We start from the raw sequence: 26,433 nt of genomic DNA on the forward strand, positions 1-26,433 counted from the left end.
GCCACTTTGGGCTCCTTGGAGGAAAAGGAAGGATATAAATGTAATAAATAATATCTCCCTAAAACAAATGGATGCCATAATGGTTTAATTGTTAGTTTTAAAAAAGAAATCATCAGTAGAAGTGGAGCCAGCTGCCCCAAGCAGAGACAGCAGCAGCAAGCAAGCAGGGCTTGTTTTTCCATCTGCTGCAGGTGAAGCATTTGACAGCACCACCCCCAGATTAAAGTGCCAACGGAAGGAGTGTGGGAATTGACATGAGAGTGACCAGCAAGCTCTCTACTACAGAATGTGGCAGCAGCTACTGAGAGTGGCTATTACTGGTGGCATGGGTATTTCCCTGTTGGTGTACTGCCTGCCCTGCTGCCCAACAATCTTTCTACCTGAACTGGCCAATGTGGTTTTGGGGATGATCTAATGGAGTGGCCATGGCTCAGTGGTAGAGCACCTGCTTTGCATGCGGAATGTCCCAGGTTCAATCCTCAGCAACTCCAGGTAGGGTATGAAAAACTCTTGCCTGAAACCCTGGAAAGGCCCTGCCAATCAGCAAGGACAGTACTGGGCTAGAGGGACCAATGGTCTGCCTCAGTATAAAGGAGCTTCCTATTTTCTATATGGTGTTGGATTTTCCAAAACTGGCTGTTCTGGGGAACTTCAGTGCTCACACTGGCAACCATCATGACAATCATAGAATCACAGAATAGTGGGGTTGGAAGGGGTCTACAAGACCATCGAGTCCAACCTCCTGCTCAATGCATGAGCTTATCCCAGGTAATTTCTGGCTCCACACATTCAACAGGTCACACTTGGGCCGTTTTTTTAAAGTTCCTTAGGGAACTTAATACAGTTCCATTGTGAGGGCCAGATTACTACCTGGTAGGAGCAGGGGTCCTGTTAGGATGGTCCGCCCTAGGGGAGTGATAGATCCAAATGGTTTTCTGATGGCTCTTGAGGATTTTTGTGTCTCACAAGCTGGCAATTCTGTTGAACCTCCAGTCAATAGGACTTGAGGGAACAGTATTATGGTAGCTTCAGTCCATTCTGGGGGGCCGGTTTCAGAAGGTAGTGCTAGGGGGCTTCTGTTCACCGCTTTGGCCATTGGCCTCTGGTGTTCCTCAGGGTTCTACTTTGTCTTCCATGCTATTTAACATCTACATGAAATTGCTGGGGGAGGTCATTCAGGGTTTTGAAGTGCAGTACATGGATGACACCCGATATATCAATGACCAATATATGGATGACACCCAACTCTATCTCTTTGTTCCATCTCTTTCTGGGGAGGCCGTCAAGGACCTGACCCATTTCCTGAAGACAGTAATTAACTTGATAGGAGCAAAAAAACTGAAATTGAATCTGGAGAAGACAGAGGTGCTTATAGTCAGTAGAGCAGTAAGAGTTTGTAGTTTCAGGGTTCTCCTGGATCTGGTCTTGACCTTGGATGCCTAGGTCTCAAATGTGATGAGGAGTGCCTTTGCCCAGTTGAGGGTGCTGCACCAACTGCACCCATTCCTGGACAATGCAAATCTGGCCAGGATGATAAATGCTTCAGTTACATCATCTCTGGATTGTTGCAATGTGCTCCCAAGGGCTGCCTCGAAAGAGTATATGGAAACTTCAGTTGGTCCACAGTGCAGCAGCCTGATTGTTAATAGAGGCCACATACAGGGAGCATGTGACTCCCTCTTAATTTTTATTTTATTCTACCAACAATGGGGAAAAATTATAACATGGCAACATGTGTACAACTGTAGGTCTACCTTTACATAGACTTTGGTTCATCATAGGAGGTAAAATATACTATATAAATGGGACTCCCATGTTGAAATAGCTGCACTGGCTTCTGATCTTTTTCCAGGTACAATTCAGAGTGCTGGTGATGATTTTTCAAGCCCTGGATGGTTTAGGAATAGGATATCTGAAGGACCACTTCTCCCAGATCAGCCTGCTCATCTACTGAGATCATTTTGGAGGCCCCCTTATATTTCCCAACAACCCCAGATGTACACTTGGTTGGGACTAGGGAGAGGGTTTTTTCAATGGCTGCTGCAGGCTCTGGAACTACCAGAAACTGTGAAAACTTTCCCTTTTAAGAAGGTGTTTAATATGTAATTTTTAACCTGCTGTTTGAACCTGTCTCTGATATTATATATATAAATACACACACACACACACAAGCAGTGTGTGTGTGTGTGTGTGTGTGTGTATATATATATATATATAGAGAGAGACTGCTGTTGTAGTTTTTATCTTCTGCTGCTGTTTTCATGTTTAGTAGTTTTGTTTTAAGTTGTAGGGATTTTAAAAAATTGTTAAATTTATCATTTTTATTAGATGCCTTAAGCCCCCAGGTGGAAAAGGTGGGGTCTAAATGTTTACAAATAAATAAATAAATAAATAAGTATGAAGGCATATGCAAACTTTCATGTTGCACAGAACTTGTCATCACGCACAGTGGAAAGCTAGTTGTAAGTTACAGACAGACCAATTCAAATAGCCACTTCAATTAAATAGTGGCCTGATCAGAATATCTTTAATGACCCAATAATAACATTCAGTAAAGGAGCACAGAACATTTGCATTAGATTATGTAAATTACCGGTTGCAAGTTCATCCAAACCAGGATACAGGGCAATTCCATAAACACGCATGCTGCTATTGAAATGCACGAACACATACACAATAATCTGTATTCTGGGTGGGAGGAAATTAGAGGGAACATAGAAACTTAGACTCCCAGAATGTGATGGATTTAGGATATTATGAGTCACTCACCAAGCTGCATGCAACCTAGACTGATAATGAATGGAACTTAAAGATAGGCAATTACTATGCGGTGAGGTGAGGGTTTCATTTCAGTCCCAAGCAGCTGTGTGGAGGCGGGTGGGGGAAAGCTAACGTCCTTAAATCATCATTCCATTTATTGCAAACTGACTTAGTAGTGTGCTGTCTTCTGTTGAGAAGTCAAACACTAATCCAAGTTGTGGTTTATAAATATTTTAACAGAATGAAGAACTGGAAGGGGTTTTAGATTATTATTTTTTCATACATACCTCCATGCAGAAAGATTCTGTGAGCTCAGTAACTATATGCAAAATCATTGCTAGTGTATAAATATATAAACTCTGATAGCAAAAGCACCTACAAAAACCTAAAAAAATCACCAGTTAAATTAGAAGTTTTGCTTTTCAAAATTATTTAAAGTGGTTACCTTGCAGTATTAACATGGTACACACACACACAAATTACAGTGCAACCCTGGTATGAGTTCACTACAAAACGTAGCAAGAGACAGCCTCCTCAAGTAAAGATTTCCTCCCGTGGAGCACAGGAAAGTGATTTTAGGCATACACAAATATAAAACAAAATAACTGAATGTATGGAATCTACACAGGTTGGTTCCAAATAGTGACTGTACCAGAGTTCAGAAATTGTGTGTGTGAGTGGGTGGTAGAGGTGTTGTTGTAGTGGTGAACTTACAAACCCCCTGGTGATCTGATTATGAACTAAGCCCAAACTCCAATAAGATTGGGGGCCAGCTCATTATTAGTTCACTGATACCATCACCAGAATCCCTGCTATTACATCCATCCCTTCCTAATTACTTGGTGGGAGTGGTAACAATAGGAAGGCCTCTTTGATGACCTCTCTGCAGTGCCCCCAATCCTCCCTCCCTGATGCACTGAACACTTCCACAGTAGCATCCCAAGTGTGAGGGAACCCTAAAAATGTAGTTTTCCTGGGTGCTCAATACCTTAATTTGGACATTAAGTTGCTTAGAAATTACATGTTCCAACTTTCCTTGTGCTGGGACATAATACTGCAGGTGGAAGGACCCTGGATCCCAGCATGCTCAAAGTCCATACTAAGGACAAATGTACCTAAAAAACTGCAGTCCCTTGGCTCTCTAGAGCCTGGGTCAGTGCCATTGCACTGTGCCAGTCAGCAGGGAGGGTGGAAGAAAGGCCTTCTAGAGAGGTCTCTTAAGAGACCTCCCTGTCTCTATTGCTACTGCTTGGTAAATGAGAACTCTGTTGTCCAAATGCACCCTAGCCTCCTCCTGAAAATGGCTTCCCTTCCCTTCCCTTCCCTTCCCTAAAAGAGTCAGATCTGGGGGATCTGGTGAGTAACACTGGGGTGGGTGGGTATGATGGGCATTAAACAACAACAGGCCTGCACTATGAACCCTTAATTGCACACCATTTCTTTTAATGGCAACCATTGCATAACAGAATGATTATTTGAAATGGATACTGCAATTTTGGCATTTTGGAGGAAGCCTTCTTGTAATGTGAATAAATATATCACAAGCTAATCTAAAGTAATCTATGATGTGATAGGCTTATGCCTAAACAAGGGCCTGGTCATATACAATGGTGGTCACTCAACTAGCTGAGAATAAATACAGGTGTTAGGGCTAGATTATCGGAAGAGGTATGGAAGGAGAGGGTAAAAAATCCACACCAATAAACAGGGCTAATGGTATTTTAATGTGCTAAACAACAAAAATAAAATTTCCTCACCAAGGAAACTTTACACATTCTGTAGACATAAAGTTACACTGTATATATCTTCCTATTTTACATATTTCTGTTCTTGCTAGTCATCGGGAGAGGGTGAGGAAAGAGATGCAGGGCACTGAAACCACTTCACTATGCACTGGAAATGTTAGTCAGACTCCCTCTTGCTTCTAAGATGTAATCTGGAATTACATACATAGATTCAGGCTTATCTTCACAGCCATTAGGGCTAGAAATGTGCATTGTTTAAAATACTAATGCTGGGGGTTGTAGTCCAAAATATCCGGAGGGACCCAGTTTGGGGAAGGCTGGTTTAGATGCAGAGACATTGACCCTGTTCACATGTCACAACGGAAATTCCTGGGTTTTTTAACCCAGGAATTGCAGGGATGAGCAGAGCATACAAGCCATTTCTGATTTCAATTAACAACCCAGGAACGCCCCATTCCTGGATTGTTTTGTGGAAACTCTGGGTTGTTTATGGCTAAACAACAATTGCCCGTGGTTTGTTGCTGGGTTAACGCTGGATTGTTTAACTCATACACAACCCAGAGTCCCCGAGTCTGGATGTCATGAAACAACCCAGGGATGGGGCATTCCTGGAATGCTAATTGAAATCAGAAATGACTTGAGTACTCTCCTCATCTCCACAATTCCTGGGTTAAACAACCCAGGAATTGTCGCTGTGACATGCAAACCTGGTCACTGGATGTCTTGGAAAGTGGAAGTCATCAGATCTGTAGTGAATGTCTTCTTACCGTCAGCCGTTTCGAGGCATCCACTTCAATCATCCCACGCAAGAGATTTTGACAGTCTGGGGGGATGAAATGTGGCATATGGAACACACCACGTTTCACTTTCTCCAGCAGCTGCCGCAAGTTATCATCATCAAATGGTAGGGCGCCCTGAAGCAGCATGACAGAAAAACAGGAGACAGAAGTAAAAGAAGAAGGTAAAAAGGTGAATGGATGTTCAGCAAAAGCAATGGAAGAACAGTGGAGAGAAATGAGAAGACATTAAGAGATGGGTCCCCAACCTCTTTGGACCTGTGGACACATTTGGGAATTTGAGAAACTGCTGTGGGCACCACCACAAAATGGCTCCTATTGAGGATGTGGCTAGTCACATAATGGCTGCTGTGGGAGCTTGGCTAGTCAAGAGGTGGTGGTGGTGGGGAGAAATAGCGGCTAGAGGCTGGGAGGGAGGGGGAAATGGAAAGAGTTGCTTCCTGGCCCATCTCTTCTTCTTCTTCTTCTTCTCCTTCTTCTTCTATTATCCACACAGACCTTTTCCCTTTGCTCTCTCTCTCCATTCCTAGCCTCTAACCTCACCATTTCTCTCCTCCAACCCCTTTCCTCACCATTTCTCTCCCTTCCCCATCCCTAGCCTTCTTCTTTCTCTCCGTTCCTATTCCTAGCCTCGCTCTTTCTCTCCTCTCTCCTCCTTTGCCTTGCTTTATCTGCATGCCCACAGAACAGCTGATCAGCAGCAGGCTCAGGAACAGGAAGGAGAAACTGGTGCCCAAACATTTTTCCATTTTTTATTAATATTTTTTTTAAGGGGGTAGGGAGTGAAGAGCCGTGTGGGTATCATTTCTCCATTCACTTAAATAAGGGGGGGGGGGGAAATCCGCCCATGGGTACCATGGAGCCTGTGGGCACTGTGTTGCGAACCCCTGTAGTAAGAAGATTATTTCCCAAACAGAGATTGGGGTAGAAAACAATTTGTCATCATCACAAAGCAGTAGATCTCTTCAGCTTTTCCAGCATGGAAAATAAATCCTGGTTGAACTTAAGTTTATTATTTTGAATTGTAATTAGCTATTGAGGAACAGAACATAGCATGAATGATTTTCAAGAAAATTATCCATAGATACAAAGATCCACTTAAATTCAACTGAGCTATTAGGTGTAGTCAAAAAGCTTTGATCTGCTGGCAGTCCTCCTGGGCAAACACTTAACAGCAGACATGCTTATCTGCTCTTTGGTTCTAATCTCCTCTGGACATATTTACACCAAATACTAAAACGCTGTTGTTTAGCATCAGATAATTTTTCACCTTAGAAAATGTCAAATGGCCAAAAGGAACTGCAACTGACCATAATATGACCTGCGTTCATGCTTAACAATAAAAATAAAAGGCATTCTAGTGTCTTTATTCAGAATATTCAGCTCAGGGACCATGTTTCCATCAGCTCCTGATTCCAACCCTTTAGCTGGATTGCTGTCTTATTAGCTGATACAGTTTTTAAGCAGAACTGAGTCCACAATGAATTTGTGTTTCTCAGCTAGTGAAAATGAAGGTAAAAACACACTGGATGAATAAATGGCTTTCTCAGAACCTAGTCAGCATCAAAGAATATCTCTAATCTGTCCCTTATCTTTGCCTTTAATATCTTATGAAACACAATAGAAGGAAGTTGAGAAAAAAATGTCAAATTTGGAGTGTTATCCAACAATTATTTCATTGAAATTGGGCTGGTTGTGTACGTGTGCGTGTGTGTTTGGGGGTTTGTTTCTGTACTTATGTTTAGATAACGGGGAGGTACAAAGACATGCATTATTTGTTAACAGTTTTAATTTTATGCCTGACAAGTTACATCTGACTAAATTATGTAATTTCAGCCTATACTCAAAATGTAAATTAATAGATATTACCAAGATCTTTGGTATGAAATCTGATATGACCACATTCAAGTGTCAACATTGATACAATGCACAAGGTATAGCTAGGGTAGGGGTCCCGACCTTTTTAGGCCTATGGGCACATTTTGCATTTTATGCAGCCACAAAATGGCTGCTATGAGGGATGTGGTTAGTCACAACATGGCTGTCTTAGTGGTGTGGCCAGTCTCAAGATGTTGGGAGCACACTCTCTTTCTGTTTCCTCACTCTTTCACTCACACACACACAGAAAACATAGACATAGGGAGAGAAACAGAGAGAGAGAGAGTGCGTACCATAAAGACAGAGGGAAACAGATAGAAGGAAAATAAAGTGGGGAAACAGAGAGAAAACACACTCACGGAGAGAAAGAGGAAAAAAAACAGAGGGGATAGAAACAGAAACAAAAAAAGGGAAAAGGGAGAGGGGGAACACATGCATGTGCAGTGTACACACAGACAGATGGAAAACAGAGGAGGTGGACACAGAAAATGAGAGAGAGGGTGTGATGGTTTGAGGCCTACAGAGGCAAGAAAAAGAAAAAGCTCAGGCCTGAGTTTTTTTTGTTGGGAGGGGGCACCCCTGAGAGGAGTAGTTTAATTTCTCCAGTTAAGTTTCATTTCTTCAGGTTTGAAACAGTACTTTTGGTTTTGAGGGAGGAGGATATATAAAGACAGCAAGAGAACCAGTAACAGCAGAGTTGGTGAGAGAGCCTGAAGAGGAAGCAGGAAGAAGCAGCCTAGAGGAGTCTAAGTAAAGCTAAGGTAAAGGAACTTGTGTTTTGCAATTTTGTTTTTTTCATTTAAGGCCTTTTGTATCACTCAGCTCCAGTGTGTAAATACCTTTAGTTGTAATTTGCTTGCTTTAGTTTACTAGTAAGCTGTTATGGTTAAACCCTTTGTGTAGAGCGTTGATCACCCGATGCTTACACCCTAAACCCCACATTACTGGAAAGGGGAAGGTAAAAGAAGGAAGGTGGAACAATTAAGGAGGCAACAGATCCTTAAGGAGTTGCTCAAGGGGTCCAGGTCATAAGGGGAAACCTGTCAGAACAGAAAAAAACAGAGAAACGGGAGAGAGGGAGAGTGAAAACAGAGAGGTGGGAAAGGGGAAACGAGAGAGAAAATGAGATCGTGAAAGAGAGGTAAACAGAGAGGATAAAACGGAGAGGAGGATAATGTAAGCCACCTTGGGTTCCTTGCAAGAGGAAAAAAGGCGGGATATAAATGCAATAAATAAATTAAATAAAGAGAGAGAGAGAGAGAGCTTTTTTCTTCCTCTGCAAGTAAATTGAGCAATTTCTCCATTCATTTGCATGAGGGGGGAGAAGGGGAAGCTGCACTGGTAGAAAAAACAGCTGGAGCGGTGGAAGCCTTGGGGCAACAGGGTCCTAAGTGGAGGGTGGGATTTCTCCCCCAGCCATTTTTCAGCAGGGCAGCTTACCTCCCCTCGAGTGAATGAAAAAATTGCTCTATTCACTTGAACCAGGGTGGGTGGGTGTTGCCCTGCCAAAAAAAATGACTATATGGGGGAGGAGGAGAAGCCTTGGCAGATTCCCCCCCCCCCTTATTTAAGTGAATGGAGAAATTGCTCCATTCACTTGCATAGGGAAAAAATAGCCGGCTGGGCACAGTGGCCCACAGGCATCACATTGAGGACCCCAGAACTAGGGCATGAGAAGGTGCTGAATACTTACAGTTTTGATGGTTTATCAATCAGAGGTATCCTTAGATTATTAATACAGTGTTATAATCCTTCTGGTATGATAATCTATGTTTTGGTACTCATTTAGATGCTGATATATTTTCCTGCCTATGACAGACACACACACACACACACACACACACACACAGGTGAATATGGCCATCATGAATTCAACAATATCTTACATGGCCTATTTCAGTGCTGACATCTGGGACCCTAAAATGCATGGGTGAGTCCTTCCTCCACATTTCTAATTAACACCATTGAAATGGTGATTCAGTAGAGTGGAACAAGTCTGTTGATATTCTGCATGCCACTGTATCATATAACTGATCACAAAATTACATATACTCCTAGACCAACCTTCCCCAACCTGGTATCCTTCAAACGTTTTGGACTATAACTCCATGAGTCCCAGCCAACATGACCAATGGTCAGGGATGGAGGGGACTGAAGTTCAAAACATCTGGAAGGCACCTAGCTGGGAAGGCTGTCCTAGACCAATGCCCCATGTGTTCATAACCCCAAGACTGGTGCCATATTATCAGCATGTGAATGGGTTGTGTTCTTTTTGCAGAACTGAAAGCTTGAAAAAATTAGAAATCATTAATATTGTAAAAGTTCTATGAGAGAGATTCTTTTTTACTCTTTCAGTTGCATTTGGGCATTTTAGAGAAGTTGGAAAATTTGTCACACATTACCATTATGGGAATGATGCGGATAAGTTGCATTTGGGACATATGGGGGAAAGAAAGAGAGAGAGAATGAATTCAACAAACATGTAGGTGATGTCAAAGTCCAAATGTAAAAAAACATAGCAAATTTTGTTAAAATAACATGAAGAGGGGATGATGACTCACCACTAACAATGCAAATAAAATGACTCCACAGCTCCAGACGTCTGCTTTTCTCCCATCATATTTTTCTCCCTGTTAAGTTGGAATTTGGAGGTTTAACCAAAGGTTGTTAGAGAAATAACATATTCTCGTGTCTTTGAATTCAATGGGAGGGAACAATGAGAAAGTTCTTTTCCCGCTAAATACATAAACAATGTATTACACAGATCCCAAATATTACACAAAACATTTATCTACACATAAAATAAAGTATAGGATACATAAATTACATCTACATTTATTCATTTTAGAACATTTATATAATGCTTTTCATTTTTTTAAAAAAATCCCAAAGCAGTTCGCAAAATAAAATCATAACAAAATAAAATAAAACCAATCAATAAAATAATAACACAGTAATAAAACAGTAAAATATCTCATTAAAACAAACATGGGTAGCTGGCAATGCTAGCAGTTAGGAAGGTGCCCAGGACACAAACTTGTTTTCAGTTGTCGGGGGAAACACTCAGTGCTAAGAGGCTGTCTGATCTCAATGGGGAGATCATTTCATGTAGTGGTGCCACAATGGAGAAGGGCCTCCCCTGCACCACAACCAAGTGAACATCACTAGGCTGTGGTATGATAATCAAGGCCTTCTCCTCAGAATGTAAAGACTTGAGCGGTCTATAGGAGAAGGCATTCTCTTAGATAATCCGGTCCTGAGCTGTTTAGGGCCTTATTAACAGCTTTATCATAGACCAGTAGCTACCTGGCACCCAGCGCAGAGCTTTCAGCAATGGAGTCATACATGGTAGGAAGCTGCACTGAGCAACCTAGCTGCTGAATTATCCACTAGCTGTAGCTTCTGAACCAATGTCAAGGGCAGGCCCCATAAACCAAATTATAATAGTCCAATCTTGGGCATATGGTACTACCCAAGCTACTGCAGGCATAGTGCCTACCCACAGAGTACTTCGGCCACCTCCCCTTCTGTGAGCTCCAGTAATTTACATCTAGGTGAGAAGGAAGGCTGTATGGAGATAGGAAGTTATGCATACACCACCCATTCGTGAGAAAGACCTGGATCCTGTGGAGTGCACTGTGCATGCACTGGGAAGGATCCCATGGTATACTACCTCTAATGACATTGCACTAGTGGAAACCAACACTTGTACTTCATCAATAGCACTTGCTAGCACAACAGATTCCCTGGGAGACACGTTGTGCTAGCAAGTGCTATCAATGTTGCGCAAGAACTGGTTTCCACTACCGTAATGTCAATAGCAGTAGCACACCATTGGATCCTTCCCATTGAAGGGAGAGGGGACAAAACGGATCTAGTTAATACTGTGTCAATCCCTCAGAATGGGCACATAAACTACAATGATAAACATCAAGGGAAAGAAGAAAATAAAAAGTGTAAAAGAAGGGAACTAGTATTTGCAATTCATTAGCCTGTTGTTTTTAAAGGTACCTCCATGACATAAGGAAAAATGTCCGGAAAACTCTAATTAAGAAGCATTGTATGACCCTATCTATGATCTGGAGGATGACAGGGGCAATGTACTGTAATGGCATAGGTGAGAAAAAGACTAAAGAATCAGCACAAAATCTGAAATGTCAGAGATGCCTTTAGGATATCAAGAAGCTGTATCTCTCCTAGTTGGTTCTTTATGGGGCTCGGAATTAGTCATTATTTGTCAGATCTTAACATCAGCCGTCAGTTCCCTGCTATTGATTTTATGGAACTTAATTTCACAATTGTCCCCAGAGACTGCATGTTTAATATACTGCCCTTTCATTTACCAGGACACCAGGGGCTGCAAGTGTAGGGAAGGAGGTTATTGCACCTCTTGGTGTCCAGTGGCATACCAAGGGCAGCACAGGAAGCCATGTTCCATCTTTCTTAGATGGAGGCAGTGATGAAGTTAAAAGGGGATCCCAAAAGACATGAATGAGTTTGAAAGGGAAAATAAATGAAGTAAAACCCAACAGTCATTGCTTTGTTGTTAGGGTTTGTTAGGGTGCTATTGTGAGCGTCCTTTCATTCTGAAATTTTCTAAACCCTTTGCATTATTGAGAGACCGAATGTGGGAAATGTCATGCCTCTTGCAATGTAGCTGAAGATGATTCAAAGTCACCTAATACTACAAAGGAGTATGTATTTGTTTGTTTGTGTTTGTTTTCTATAAGGATGTTGTGATTTCAAGCTCACTTACCCGGATTACTTCTGGGCAGGCATAATGTGGTGACCTGAAAAACAAAACATGATCCAGTGAGTGCAAAACCCCTCGTTATCTGTATTTATTATGTGTATGGTCTTTCAGAGCCAGTTCTACCAGTGGAATATCAGGGGAAATCCCAGTGTTCATCCAGCCACCTGGGTAGAGCAATCCTAAATTCGGTGTGGTGAGGGGAGAGATCTAAAACATCCAGAGCCCTGTCAGCTCACAGTGGCTTTCCTCCAGCACCCTTCTTCTTCTTCTTCTTCTTCTTCTTCTTCTTCTTCTTTTCCCTCCCATTCAGCCACTGGGGAAAAATTAACTGTTTAGGCCCCTACCGCCAGCAAGACACCCCCTGTGCCCATGGAGCTTTCTGCAGGCATAGTGGATTGCCTGCGCAGTGGACATGCTAACCTGCTGGTGGAGAAGCACTTTTGCCCCATCCTAACCGCACTTGGCCAGCCTTCGGCAGGAGCTAGAACTCCTCTGAAAGATTTTTTTAAAAGGCTGAGAGAACAGAAAAGTTTTCATGGAACCTCTTAAACAGACATGATATAACACCTGATAGTTAGTCACTCAGCTGAATATGAATGAATGATTGAAATAATGTATGTTTATTACATAAGCTTTTGGCACAACAATATTAAAAATATAATAAAACACAATAAAATAAAACCCACAGGCAAAATTATCTATCTAGCCAGCTCACTAGCTAAAATACAGGTCACTCTTCAACCAAATGTCATTATACCTCACTAATATGACAACAGACTACATTTCTGCTACTAAAATCAGCCCTAATTTTAGCTGAAGCAGCTAGGACCACTTCTAAATTGACATGTCCCTAATATCATCATCAACAAATTCATCAAGTGCCTCCATTCAAAATATTATGGCTTGAGAAGATTCTATCAGGCATTGTGGCACTTGGACCAGAAGCCCCACATATCAAACACTTGCTTCTTTCTTCACAGGGCTACTGGCTGGAAGAGAACTTGGGGAATTTGTACAACAGCCCAGAAAAATTCCTGACCCTGGGTAGGGATTTGGAGAAATCTGCAACGGAACCAAATGAGTTTGGATTTTCATGAATCTGACCTGCGGATTCTGCAGCAGACCGGCTTTCCCCCTGTTGGGCAGATTCCATGGACTTGCAGAACGGCTTCTCAACTTTCCTGAATTTTGTGCAGGTTTAGTCACAGAAAAATATGCACAATTTTTAAAAACCGGCCAAAAATGTGCACTTCCCCATAGGCTAAAGTGTGAAAACATGCTTTGGGGGAATTTGCACATTTTTGCATGTGTGAATTTGCACAAATGAACATTTTCGCAAATTCAGGAACAAAATCTCTGATTCCATTGATGGGCAGGCGATGGGATGAAAGGTGACTGACAGTCTGTGAAACACAGGCAGAATGGATTTTACACAGTCCATACATCCCTAGCCCTGGGGGATCTGCTTCCTTCCCTCAGTCTGGACAACTTGTTGCTGAGGGAAGCTATCACGTTTTTCATCAGGACCAGGCCAGAAAACTAATGGTCTTAGTCTTGCTTGCCATCAGTCTACCTGTTATCTCCTTGCCTGTTTATCTGCATCTTGTGCCATGTGCCTGACTGAAATAGAAGCAATTATGCCACTATCTTATGTATTAATCAGGCTATTCCCTTTATGCGCCTTACTTTCAGAGAAGCTTAAAAAGATATTTTTTCCTTAACCAGGGAGGAAGTTGGAGAACGTGTCCCTTAAACAATCCCAAATTGTGCTCCTGAACTGTATTGTGTAGTCATCATTAAACATCATCTTCAGCTCCATGATTTCTACATGTGGCCCATTAAAGCATTGATGAAAAAAATGGACAACTGCAGTAACCCCCACCAACACAACATGTGCTCAGACCACGGTCTGCTGCTGTGCTCCCTGCCTAGCAACTAATTGAGAAACAGTTCCCTGAAATCAATTATTCGTTCCAACCTGCCACATAATAATTTAGCATCCTAGAAATTATATAGCAGCAGCCATTTGCTTTATAGCCTTCATTAGAAGCAGCCTGACAAAGCAAGAGGGACCCAAACAGTTCTAATAATGTATGCAGATCTCAAACAACACTATCTTCTACCATCACATGGCAGATTACCAGGAAGTGCTTATTGTGCATATATTCTTATGGGAAAAAATAATTATACAGTGTCAGCTTCCTATAATTATGTCTATATTCCTATGCCACATCTTTGCATTAATTCACTGGGATGCTACTGGTATATTGTGCATGTGCCTCTTCTTAACACTAATATGGATGAAATGTCCCAAAGGAAGGGTTGCCTTTCATACTAATGGCACAAACACATGCACATTATTTGATCTTCTTATTTCCTGCAAGTTAAATTAATTATGCAGACATAAATATGTGTGGATAGCAAACTTACGTGGAAGACACAAATGTTTCACATCCATGAATGGATGAACTTGTGTACTGTGGGCCAAGGCTGGCCAAGCACAGAATTAGGGAATGTTGAGCCACATGAAGCCAAAATATAGTCCTTTACAAATTACTGCTTTATATTAACCTTGATCCATCCAACTGCAGTAAGACACCAGGCCAAACTGGAAATGCCTTTGGACATCCATGAATAGAATCTCCCACTTTTTAAAACAAAAGCACCCAAGTTGTGTCTGTGTAGGGAGAGGGTGGGGAAAAGAGATATTTTGATTGGGGTTGCAGCATTGCAGAAGGGGAGTATGGTACCCGTATATTTTACTCCTGTGAGAGAAATGTGAGCTTTGGGGGATAGCAAACAGAATCAAGAAAACGGAATGGAGGAAAGGGTTTTGAAAACCCCTCCATCAGGGCTGCAACTCCAATTCAAATTTGTCCCATTCCCCCCCCCCCCGCCAGCTCCTTTGATTAAAAAAAAAACAAAACTATGGGAGACAGAGATCCTGTAAATGTATCTTCCACATCAAGCAGACATTATTGTATCCATGGGCCTGTCTTCATGGGTGATTTGCTGTAGATTAGGACTGTTTGGAGGTCCTTTGTGGAACATGACATCATGGCCAGTCTGAAGCCACCCCAGAGTTTACCTGTGGGGAAACTGCATTTTTGCAGAGAACTTTTACTCCATTTCCCCCCTTTAATTTGGCTCCCCTGTGATTCAGATGCTGTGTGCCCACCCCTCCGCTTTAAATTTGCTATGATCGGCTGTTCTTAGGGGTGTGTCTTTCAGCTGGCTGTGACCTCAGTAACCTAGGTAACTAGAGTAACTAATTTGCCTTTCCAACTCATCAAAGCACTAGAGCACTCTTCCATGCCTTCAAAATCATGTTGTACTTCCTTTTCGCCAGTGGGAATAACTAGCCTCCATTTCCCAAACCATTCCTGTTGAGAGCCGTTATTATGCACTTCTCTGATTCTTGTATTACTTCGCTGCTTCTCTGCACAGAGAGAAAGGGCTAGCTGGAGTTGCCTTCCTCTGCTAGCACTGCTGCTATTGCCTCTGCTGGCTACCTCCTCTCCTCCCTCTCCTGCATTCTTTAGTTTTCACTGCATCGCTCAGTCCAGCAAAATACTGGGGCTACAGGCTGCCATTCCTCTGGCCGCCTCCTCTTGTTAGATAGCTTGTACTTGAAACAGCATGTCTTCAAAACATGGGAAAAAGATGCTACAGATCCTCAAGGGGGAGAGGGAAGCAAGCAGCAGAGGCTTCAGACTGAGAATGGGTGAAGCAGCTATATCGCTGTATTTACTCCCTCGAAAAGGAGGAAGGTGGTGGGAGCTCTAACTCCCTGACTGTTGGCCGGAATCGTAGGGATGGCGGAGAATTTCTCCCCGAAACTTTGGGGGGCCGAGCGCCAACGTGTTCGGCCCCCCGAACAAGTTTCGGGGAGAAATCCTCCGCACCCCCCCGCCCCCCACCCACCCCCCCCGGGACGGGACTTACCTTCCCTGAATGTCCCTCCCGGCGGCGGGTCTGGCTGGCGGTTCGTCAGGTGTTCGAGCAGGGCGGGAGCGGCAGCCAGTCTTTCGACCGGCTGCCGCCGTCGCCATTACAATAAAAGAAAAAAAAACAAAAACGTCCCCTGATAGGCCACGTGACGATTCACGTAGCCTATCACGGCTAGATTTGCAAAGTCAGCCGTGATAGGCTACGTGAATCGTCACGTAGCCTATCACGGGTGACTTAAAAAAAAAAAAAAAAAGTGTGTACGGATAATGGCGGCCCCCATAGGGAGCCGCCATTCCCGTTCCTTATTTGGTCTCTGTAGTCTACGTAAATGTTTACGTAGACTACGGCGAAAATAAGGGCAACGCTATTTGCGTTGCCCTTATTTTCGCCGTAGTCTACGTAAACATTTACGTAGACTACAGCAACTAAATAAGGAACGCGAATGGCGGCTTCTTATGGGGGCCGCCATTCGCGTACGCGCTTTTTTTTTTTTTTAAGTCACCCGTGATAGGCTACGTGACGACTGACGTAGCCTATCACGGCTGACTTTGCAGATCTAGCCGTGATAGGCTACGTGAATCGTCACGTAGCCTATCAGGAGGCGTTGTTTTTTTTGTTTTTTTTACTTTCGCGTTCGCGGCCGGGTGAGGCGGCAAGCCTCCTCCCCGGCCTGAATTTCGGCCGGGCGAGGCGGGAAGCCTCCCCCCCCGGCCTGAATTTCGGCCGGGCGAGGCGGGAAGCCTCCCCTCCCGGCCTGAACTTCGCGGGGGGAGCAGCGAAGCGCTCCCCCCCACCGCGAACAAGCTGCAAGAAAAGGTAAGTGACTTTCGTCCACCCCTACCGTTATGGGGCAAAAATGTGTAGGTGGGGTGCTCTCATGGGGAGCCTTCAGATGCTGTCAGGGATAATAACATGGTAGCTGGGGGGAGCCTTGACAGGGACGGGAAACAAGCCTCTGTTACTGGTTGAGCAGCACCTGCTAGGTTGATGACATTCAGTTCTACTCCCCCCACCCAACCCAGAAGTATGTTGCTTTCAAGCGCTGTGTGACCCATGAAAAGTGGGTTTTTAAGGTACAGTGCACTCGGCTTTTCTTGCTTCATGTGTCCCTGACAGACCAAAGCCAATTCCATGACAATCCGGATAATACTCCAACGTGTTTCTCATTCCGTTGTCATGAAGATTCCCCCCAAGTGTTCTCCTGTATTGCTTCTTTCTTTTGGCACATTACACAGCATCATCTTTGCTTGGCCTCAGCTCCACCAAACTGGAATGGTATCGTGAGCAGATTCCCCCCATCTCAAGAATTGTCCCCACTGGACTGTGAGGTCGGTCCTTTGATCTTCCAGGTGATATTTTAAAAATCATCTAAATGGTGTTAAACAAAGTAGGGATTTGAGTTTTTCACTTACTGGCTCAAGATACCAAAACAGAAGAAGAAAAGGTAAGTGCTGTGGCTAATATTTTATATGGATGAAACGGGGTAAGAGAGCAATAGGAAGAGAATGCAGGCTAGCCTCACCACTCAACAGCTGCACCTCAACTGCTGTGACAGCAGCATGAGCTCTTGGCATATCGACTCTAAATTTCCTGCCAGTTCAAAGCAACTGTATATCTCCAGATTTATCTTGGCTAACAGCTCTAAATGGGATCCTCAGGCCAGCCAGGATGCATGGAAAACTCATTTCCACACTGCCAATCACCAAACAACTTTGACTGCCTTAGAAAAGAAAATCCAAATTTAATCAGAAATCTGTTTATCTTTCCACAAAGTCATGAATATTTCTTTGGCTCTTATCACTAATTATTCAATGTGTGTGCAACTTTCTCCCAGCCTCTTACCCCTAGGCTGTCTCCTTGTCTTTTCTGCTACATCTCCAGGCAGTAACGCTTCAATCTGCATGGCGTCTTCAATAACAATATCACTCAGCAAGATCAAGCAGCACTTTTTGCCAGTGGCCTCTGCTGTGGTACACTGGAAGAGGCATGAGGATTAGGAACGCTTCTTTGAGAGGGGAGATTGCTTCCTTGAGTTGCAAACTCTTTAGACATCAATGGGACTCCAAAGATGCCATTCTGCAGGACTTGACTTGAGCATGAAGCATAATTAATTGGCAGTGCAGTCTCATTCTGTCACTCCCAGGACAGAACTACATGCAAGACACAGATCTGGAATGTAGCTGGCAGGGGGGCATGGCAGAGGGAAACTGGCAAGCAGGGGAAGGATTAAGTACCTTGCTGCTGTCTAAAGCTTCTCTGCTGCAAATTATGCTCTCCCAGGCCCCATTTGCATAGCAGCAGCAGCGCTTTAAAGACACGAGGCTGAACTGGAACATATATGCAGTTCTCCCAATAGGGGACCATGCATTTCAGATCTGGTTCACAAATTATTGTGTGAACACCTCAGAAGTGCAAGGAGCCACCAAGCTTATATGGTGAACCAGAATTCCTAGGTGGAAGATTTACATATGGCTGCAATGATTACCATGATGTGGGTTGTTTGGAAAAGTGTTGCTATCATAAGAAGAATCAGGGTGCCTGCTTATAGGCCAACTGGGCAGAGGCATCAATTCACATGGACAGCACTTCCATGACACTAATGCCTGGCTGCAAGACATGCCTTCCTCATGTGTGAACCAGTGTTCAATGCTGCAGGAACCAGGGATAGGAATCCTCTAATGAGGTTAGCTATTATCTCAAATTCCTAATGCATATCTTCAGGCAGAGACAAAGACCGTTTCCAGAAATTCAGACCCATCCACCCCACCACCAATAACTCAACTCCTTCCATTACTTGTGAAGTTATGAGAAACCACTGCTATACTGTATAGTGTGTTTTTCCCACAAAACAAGGATCTCCACAAATCCCCTGCCTTTCATCTCTGCATTGTCAACATCTGCTCTAAACATATACTTTTAGAGAAGCACCTAGTATTCCTAAAAAGCTCTGGAACTGCAGTGTCTCATATCCTACCCCCATGACTTCCCAAAAGCCAAATACCCTGCCTGCTCTAAGTTGTCATGGGACATGATTAAGGATGAGGAAGGACAGGGGGACAGCTTAAAAATAACCATAGTAGTCACTCATTAGGTGACAATTATCCACTGGACCTACAGACTTGGTGAAGTGGCTGTTTTATGTGGAGCAAATAACGTTAATTGCTGCTACATTGTTATCTGCAAAAAACTGTTCCTCTGTTCTTTCATTTGGCATTTAACAACACATCTCAAATAGTTCAAGGAAATAGATAGCATTGCTACATATCCAGATGTATGGGCACAAGCCATAACTACTAATTGCACTTACTTCATAGCCACAGCATTTGTTTCTCAACATGTGTAATGGTTGTGAATGTATATGAAATATAATTTTGAAGCACACCCTCCGGTTGTACTCAAGGGAGCGGAGTGTGTGTGTTAATTTCCAGGAGAGTAACACAAGCGAGCAGTAAAAGCTCAAACTCTCAACAACTGCCTCTACAAATATTCTATCTTCCCTTTCATAGGTTGCCAGTGCTAGCCCAAGTAATTTTAGGGCACAATCCTATCGGGATGGCCGTAAGCCTCTGAAATCAGTGGCTTTTGGCCATCCAATGCAGAGAGGCAGGAGTGGTGGAGGCAATTTTCGCCTCCATACTCCTCCTGCTCTGTAATTTGGCTAGATGGGCTTTTTTGCCCATCTAGCTGGGGTTCTGCAGAATGGGAGGGAAGGAGGACAGGGAGGCCTGGGGATATGGCATGAGCTGGGCTCTCCAGTCCCCTCCCTGCCCACCAGCACACCCGCTTTCTGTCTTCTCTGAGGTCGCCTTTGCAATCTCAGAGAGGAAGCCAGCATGGTTCTCTCCACGCTGGTGGGGAAAGGAAATCTGGATTCCTGGCTCCAAGGCTGGAGCCCTGACTCCGACCTCAGATGCAGGAATCCTAACTATCCTATGGCCCCCCAGACTCTGTCTAGGGGCCATACAATTACTCCCTAGGTAACTTAAACATACCTGATTGTAAGATCCTTAATTTTATAGAACAAAAGGATCTGTGGGTATGCAGAGGGTTACTGGGAAACACCTACAGGGTCAGTTGTGCAAATGCTGCAATGTTAAGGCAATGATTGGTTCCTTTTCCTATTATGTAACATAGGCTGTGCTCACACCAATGCTCTATTTTGTATTTCTTTCTGGATTCCTTTGTCCCATCTTCTCCCAATACACTCATTTCCTGCTCAATCAGTGGTTAAGATCCAAACACAAAAAGAATAGCAGAAGAATGACATGAATAAGCTTTTCAGGTTGCTTTATCAAGTGGCAGCAACATTCCTTGGGATATTTAGCTGAACATTATGAGGAATACTGTGGGGAAGTCAGTGCCTCTTTAATGAGGTGGAGCCTCCCCTGCAACAAAACCCAGAAGTAGAGACCTGGTCAGGGACCTCTCTTGGAATGAGGTGTGGGCTGTACTGGCTGTTCGCTGTATATCCCAAGGAAAAAACAGCTGGTTCAGACACACCCTTATCAGTGCAATTCACTACCACTGTCACCTGTATCAGAATAAAGTTGGAAATTAGTCACTGTCATTCCTCCCACATACACGTAGCTTTCTGGATCAGAGTAAGGATTCCCTACAGAGGCACTGATGTAAAATGATGCTGCATAGAAATAGTTAGTTAAGGACCTCTCATCCACTACATCAGTTTTTGTACAGACTGCCTCTTCAGAGATTTCGGTTGGAGGTGAAGGCAAACCACACAGATGTGTCAACTTCACCATAGTTACCGCTCATTTTGAGCAGAGGGATTTTGAGTGAGGCAGCATGGAGACTTAATTCTGCAGCTTGTTTCTCAATCAGCCTAGCTGCCTGCAGCAATTCCTGCATATCAGGGACTAAATTTTTCTAAGCTGTGATAAGAGACAGGAAGAATTTGTAATGTGCAAAATACATACATACATACATAAAATGGGAGGGGGGAATTAATTTCCAGGAGAGTGACACACATAACAAGGAAGCAATAAAAGCTCAAATTTTCGACAACTGCCTCTACAAGTATTCTGTCTTTCCTTTTATAGGTTGCCACTACTGCCCCAAGTAATTATAGTGACTGAAAGGGAAATAGCTTCCCTTCCATCCATTAACAAGGGGTGCAACGCCTGGGATGTTCTCCTACACAAACGAGGCTAGGAGATATTTGGTATATGATTGCACAAGATACTTCTGGCAAGACCCTTCCCATGCTGCTTCAGGATCTCACATCCCCTGGAAAAACCTCTTTCCTTCTAGAAGGGCAGCCACAAGGAGCCCATCATCTGGCAAGGACTTGAGCTTTGAAAGGCAACTATCTCCATTTATGTATTGTAAGTGAGAGATTCAGCCATGATGGCTTTTATAGGAGTATTTGTTGCCATCATCTTAGCACCATTTCTATTACGTTTTATTATTCCAGAAGGCTGCATAGGGCAGCTAGGAGCAAAAAGTTCCTGATGATAATGTCAGGCTACTAGCACCTACTGTACTGAAAGTTGATGAATGGCATGTCCTTTACTCTAATTGAATTAATAGGAGCTGCCCTTATGCAAGTATTCAAACAATGGGAACTCTCAATAAATGCCTCCCTGGCTTCCAAGGGTGAGGGATCATGGGAGTTGTAGGCCAAAACATCTGGAAGGCCGCAAGTTTCCCACCCCTGTTCTATGGGAACAAAGACCATGGTACTTACTAGAGTCTCTCATACTAAGTGTCTACCCCATTGTGCATTAATAATCAGAAGCCTGTAAAAGCCAGGGTAGCCAGTGTCCTAAGTGAATTTCCAAGTGATTGAACCAACAAGGAAGTGAAGCCCTTTGCTTTCCCCTTCCACTAAATCAGGTAAATATGCCTGCTCTAACTTTATTTCTCTTTATTTCTCCTGATATTATTCAAAACCTATCTGTTCTGCCCCTCCCATGCCTGACCCTGTGCCAGTGAAATGCAAGCGTGCCCCATTGTGCCTAGGCCTCCCCCACCCTGCCTCCCCATTACCTTAGCTGCCTTCCTCTCCCCTTATTTGGCAAACCATAACTCCCCACCTCTGTCTTCTCTTGTTCTATCACTGTTACTGGGAATCATAAAGGAACAGTCTGATGGTCCAGTGCTAGAGATGGTGAACTTGTATGCTTTAATCTTAAACTTCGTTGGTGTTCCTGAACTAATTTCCCCACTGTGTCTAGCTAAGTGTACAATCTACTGTGTGTACAATGCACCACTACAAAAGATTGTAATATTCCCATGCTGTTATTCAAACATGTATGGATTTGTCTTTACATACATATGTGATCAAGAACATGTGGTAACGGTATGTATATATGTGTCTGTGTATGTGAGACAAAGAGAATGATGCATGTCATAGCCAAAGCCGCACAGCAAACTATATAAATAAGTGAATCCCCATTACCCTGGCTATCTGGGAAATGCAGGGGAACAGCTACTACAAGGAAATCAAAGCTATTCTTAAGGCAGGTCTACCGTATACATGTAACCATTTCAAGTCTGTTTAACTGCCAGGGTTCTCATGACCCGTGAACTGTAGTTATGTGAAAGGTTAAGGATCTCTCTAATTTCTGGGATTTGACAGTCAAACCAGCTTCAAACCAGTCTTAGTTAGGTAATATTCAGTATAAACTCCCTGATGCTATCTTGGAACCTGATACATAATGGTCTCTGCTTCAAAGAGGCTTTGGGTCTATGTACCTGAGGAAAGCAGGGAATGAGAGAAAGGAAAGCCCATTATTGCAGCAGGAGTTCTAGTGAAGCTAAACTCAGGTCAAAACTGAGTCTGTAGCAGAAGAGGAGGAAGTTCCTTTGCTCCAGCTTTCATAACAAAGCCATACTGACTTTCCCCTTGATGACAGCCAAGCATTTGGGGGCTATGACTAACAATCTACAATATCGTAAAAGTATCATGCAGGGGAGAAGTGGCTCTAAGACAGATGAGAGAGCCTTCTCAGCATTTAATTGCCTTGAATTTTCTTTGCCTGGAAGGTAAAGGCAAGTGAGAGAATGAAGAAATCTGAACTAATAAAAGCTGCAGTGTGCCAGCTCCCCTGTTGCATCCACTCTCTGTTGTTTGCTTGTGGGCCTCCCTGGCTCTTGGAGAAATGCAAAGACTTGCCGAATTACCCTGTGCTTCAGAGACCAGCATTCCAGCACAAAACTTGTTTGGCTATGCAATCTCTACAGTAAGCAGAGCTGTTGGGATTGCCATCCTCCCCAACAACCTGAAATACAAAGTACTTCCTCCCCTGCTCCCCACCGGCTCTATGGCATGCATGTGTGTGCCTACACACGTCTAAAACTGTGCCTCCCTCCATATGAAGATGTGAGCAATAGAGGGTTCCAGTAATGGGGAATTTATTAAAATAAGGGTTGATGTGCAGTCAGTCAGTGACAAATTATGTCAATGAAACAGTCTCCTCCCCCTCCCCCCTTTCCCTATTCATTGTTCTCCAAGAAATATAAAAACAATCAAGCCTGCACTTTTTATCATTTCCTCCAGGGATGTTTTTATCTGTATCCATCAGGGCTAGAGCAAACAATCTGTGCTGATCTAATGAGTAATTCCCAGCAAATACTAAAACAGAGAGATAGAATTTAAGAGTGGGGTGGGGGAATGAGCAGATGCATAAAGGCAATGTTCAAGGCCACATGAAGCCAACCAGAGGTGGATGACCTAATGCAGCCTTCTATAAGTGGATGCTAGGACTGGCAGGCTTGATCTGTATAGAACAGTCTTAACTGAACACTTGAACTTTCACACTACACCAGTACAGAGTATCTGGTTCGCTGCAGTATCAAACACCACTTGATCCCTACAGTTCACCAGTGAAAGTTAACTGGAGACTCCTTTTGTAGCCATCAATGGCATGCACTAAGTTTCATCCTGTTCTCCGACACAGATTTTAAAAAAAAAATGCTAGAAATCAACTTCCAAGCACAGCACTTGTTAAGATTCAATGGCTCATTCGTGATTTACTTTTTAAAGAATGGCTCAAAGTGCTGGCTCCACGCTGAGGACCAAGCACAGGTGAAACTTGCCGTGAAAAGCTCTGATGCTGGTTTAGTAAGAGCCCCAAGAGAAAGTGGGTCAAAACTCTGATGCTGACGGTAGTCTCCCCTCCACACACACGCTTTTTCAACTGTATGGCATGACATTGCGTCTTCCTTCCTCCATTCTTAACAGACACATCACAAAGCACCAGTATCAGCCATGCTGGGCCACATGCCAGGAGAATTAATGAAGTGGTGTAATAGCGCACATGGAGGTCTAGTGATTGCGCTTAAAATGTATCTGCAAAGCAGGGGATTGCAGAGTTGCTGTGTTCTGTTCATTATACACACGTCTCTTCCATTCCATTGATTGCTTTATTAGTGCATTTTAAGGCAGCAACATGGGGTTTGTTCTGCTTCAGGCACCAAGGTTTGAATTCCAGCACTGCCCATGGACAGCACATTCGCTGCCCTCTGGGATTCTAGGCAGGGCTGTCTGCCATCTGCTATATTACCTGCTGTGTCATTCCCTAGGAACCTGAACGATCCTACAGTTGAATCTAAAATTGGAAACTGATTTTTTTTAAAGAAGGGGAAATAGAATGTTTCAATAGAACTGCATAGATGTTTCCATACGAAAAAAGGTGTAAGGGTATGAATAGAACAGAAGCCACAAAATGAAATGGGGGGTCATCTCTACTAGCCTATAGTTCAGGAGTGGGAAAGTATGGGGGGTTTAGAGGCCATTCTGCCCCCCCCATCCATGGGACACCCCCAAATCTTTTTTTTAATGGCCAGTTTGTCACTGAAAATCAGTGGCAAACCACTCCGTAGTGCTCAGTCGTGCTAAATTGGTTAAATTTAGCTTGTTTGCAAGATACACTTGACCCTTTCAATGTTCCATAGTTCTAAAAGTGCCATTTTTGGTTTTAAAAACAAGTTTTTTCCAAGGCTGCCAAGTCTGACAGCACAGGCTACATGGGGGTGGGGGTGGCGGGGAACACATGCAGGGCACCTGTCACCCACCCCTGCTATTGTTGATCTGACTTGAAATGTGGCTTGGGGGATAAATGTTGTAGTTATTGATCACATCATCTAAGATTTTGCTGCTAGCTATGTCCTTACAGTAGGGATTCCCAAATGATGGTCTAGAACCTTCTACTAGGTTTCAGAAGCATTGTTTTTATCACCAAAACATTAATGGTGAAAGATGAGACCAATGTAACAGAAGACACAGAGTAAGTAAAATGACTTACAGAGTAAGTAAAGTCCCAAACAACAGTAGCATACAGGGCCAGTTCACACGTCACGATAAGCCACCATGGGTTAATTAACCTGCGGGGCTTTGAGATGTGCGCCGGCTGCCATTTTGAATATGGAAGCCACAGTGGAGGTCTGCTGCAGCTTCTTGTGTCATGCGAACACAGGTGTCATGAGTTCTTTGAAGGTTAAACGGTCCACGGATAATCCTGGTTATCGTGTGCCCCCGCTGTGGCTTTCATATTCAAAATGGCAGCCAGTGCATGTCTCAAGGCCCGCCGGGTTAACACGACGGCTTATCATGACATGCAAACCGAGTCACAATGAGTTTATCCCCACCCACCACTCACTGCCATGTTATTGAACTTACTAATCTATATGGGTCCACTAACCTGAAGGAGTCTTTGGATAGAAGAAAAGGGTGATATAAAGATTAAGACTCTGACATAACAGTAATGCACTGAGGGGGGCTTAGATTAACACTGAGGAGTTAACATCTCTGCAATGTTTCCAATGTACATGTCCCTTGAGGGAGACTTTGAGCCCAAGGAAGCCTCTACTTTCTTGGAGGCTCTTGTCTAGGTGCCCCCACCAAGTGAAGTGAGGTGGATGGCTACTAAATGCCCTCCCTATTTCGGGCCCTGTTCTGAAAGCGCATGGCAGGAGGGGCTACACTTTCTAGCCTCTCAGAGAGGCTTTTACCTTAATGGAAATTAAAGAAAATAAAGAAGAAAATAGTTTAAAAGCCCTTGGACCACTTCGTATTGCTGTAAGTTTACTAAGAACCCACTCACCTGGCACTTGCGTTGCAGACTTTTTGGTGCCAGGTGAAGACATTTTTATTCTCCAAGTCTTTTTAGCTCTTAGGTTTTTAAACACTGTGTTCATGCATTTTAGATCTTAGCACTGCTGCTGGTTTTACTTTGGTTCTGTTTTTGGTTCTGTTCTACTTGGATTTATTTTTTTAAAAAAGGCTTTTGTGCTATGTTTTTATACTTTATGGGTTTAACTCTATTTTGTGAACTGACCAGGGGGCTTTGGCTATGCGGCACTATAGAAATGTAATAAATAATAAAATACTTAACACAAATATGATAATCACGGAGGAGAGCATTTCACAATCAGGGGGCCAGCACCAAGAAGGCCCTCTCCCTTGCTGACATCTTTCAACCCTCCCTGGAAGGAGGCCCTCAGATGTTAATTGTAGTGCATGCGGACATTCATACCAGGAGTGGGGCTCTATCCGGTATTGCGGTCCCAAGCCATGGAAGGCTTCATA

General features: G+C 43.5%; 1 protein-coding gene across 2 annotated transcripts in view; it reads right to left on the reverse strand.

Moving 5' to 3' along the window:
• Positions 1-26,433, reverse strand: part of BRSK2 (BR serine/threonine kinase 2) — a 602,546-nt gene that overhangs the window by 79,860 nt on the left and 496,253 nt on the right. For both annotated transcript variants that reach the window (XM_084828558.1, XM_084828549.1), the window contains exons 6-8: positions 11,937-11,970; positions 9,742-9,810; positions 5,273-5,419 (exon numbers count right to left, since the gene is read on the reverse strand). In XM_084828558.1, the coding sequence (XP_084684684.1) occupies positions 5,273-5,419; positions 9,742-9,810; positions 11,937-11,970 (250 nt within the window). The remainder of the gene's footprint in view (positions 1-5,272; positions 5,420-9,741; positions 9,811-11,936; positions 11,971-26,433) is intronic.

The sequence above is a fragment of the Heloderma suspectum genome, chromosome 1 (genome assembly GCF_057233095.1).
Source record: "Heloderma suspectum isolate Gila_16-S chromosome 1, 16-S_ref, whole genome shotgun sequence".
NCBI classification, from domain to species: domain Eukaryota; kingdom Metazoa; phylum Chordata; class Lepidosauria; order Squamata; family Helodermatidae; genus Heloderma; species Heloderma suspectum.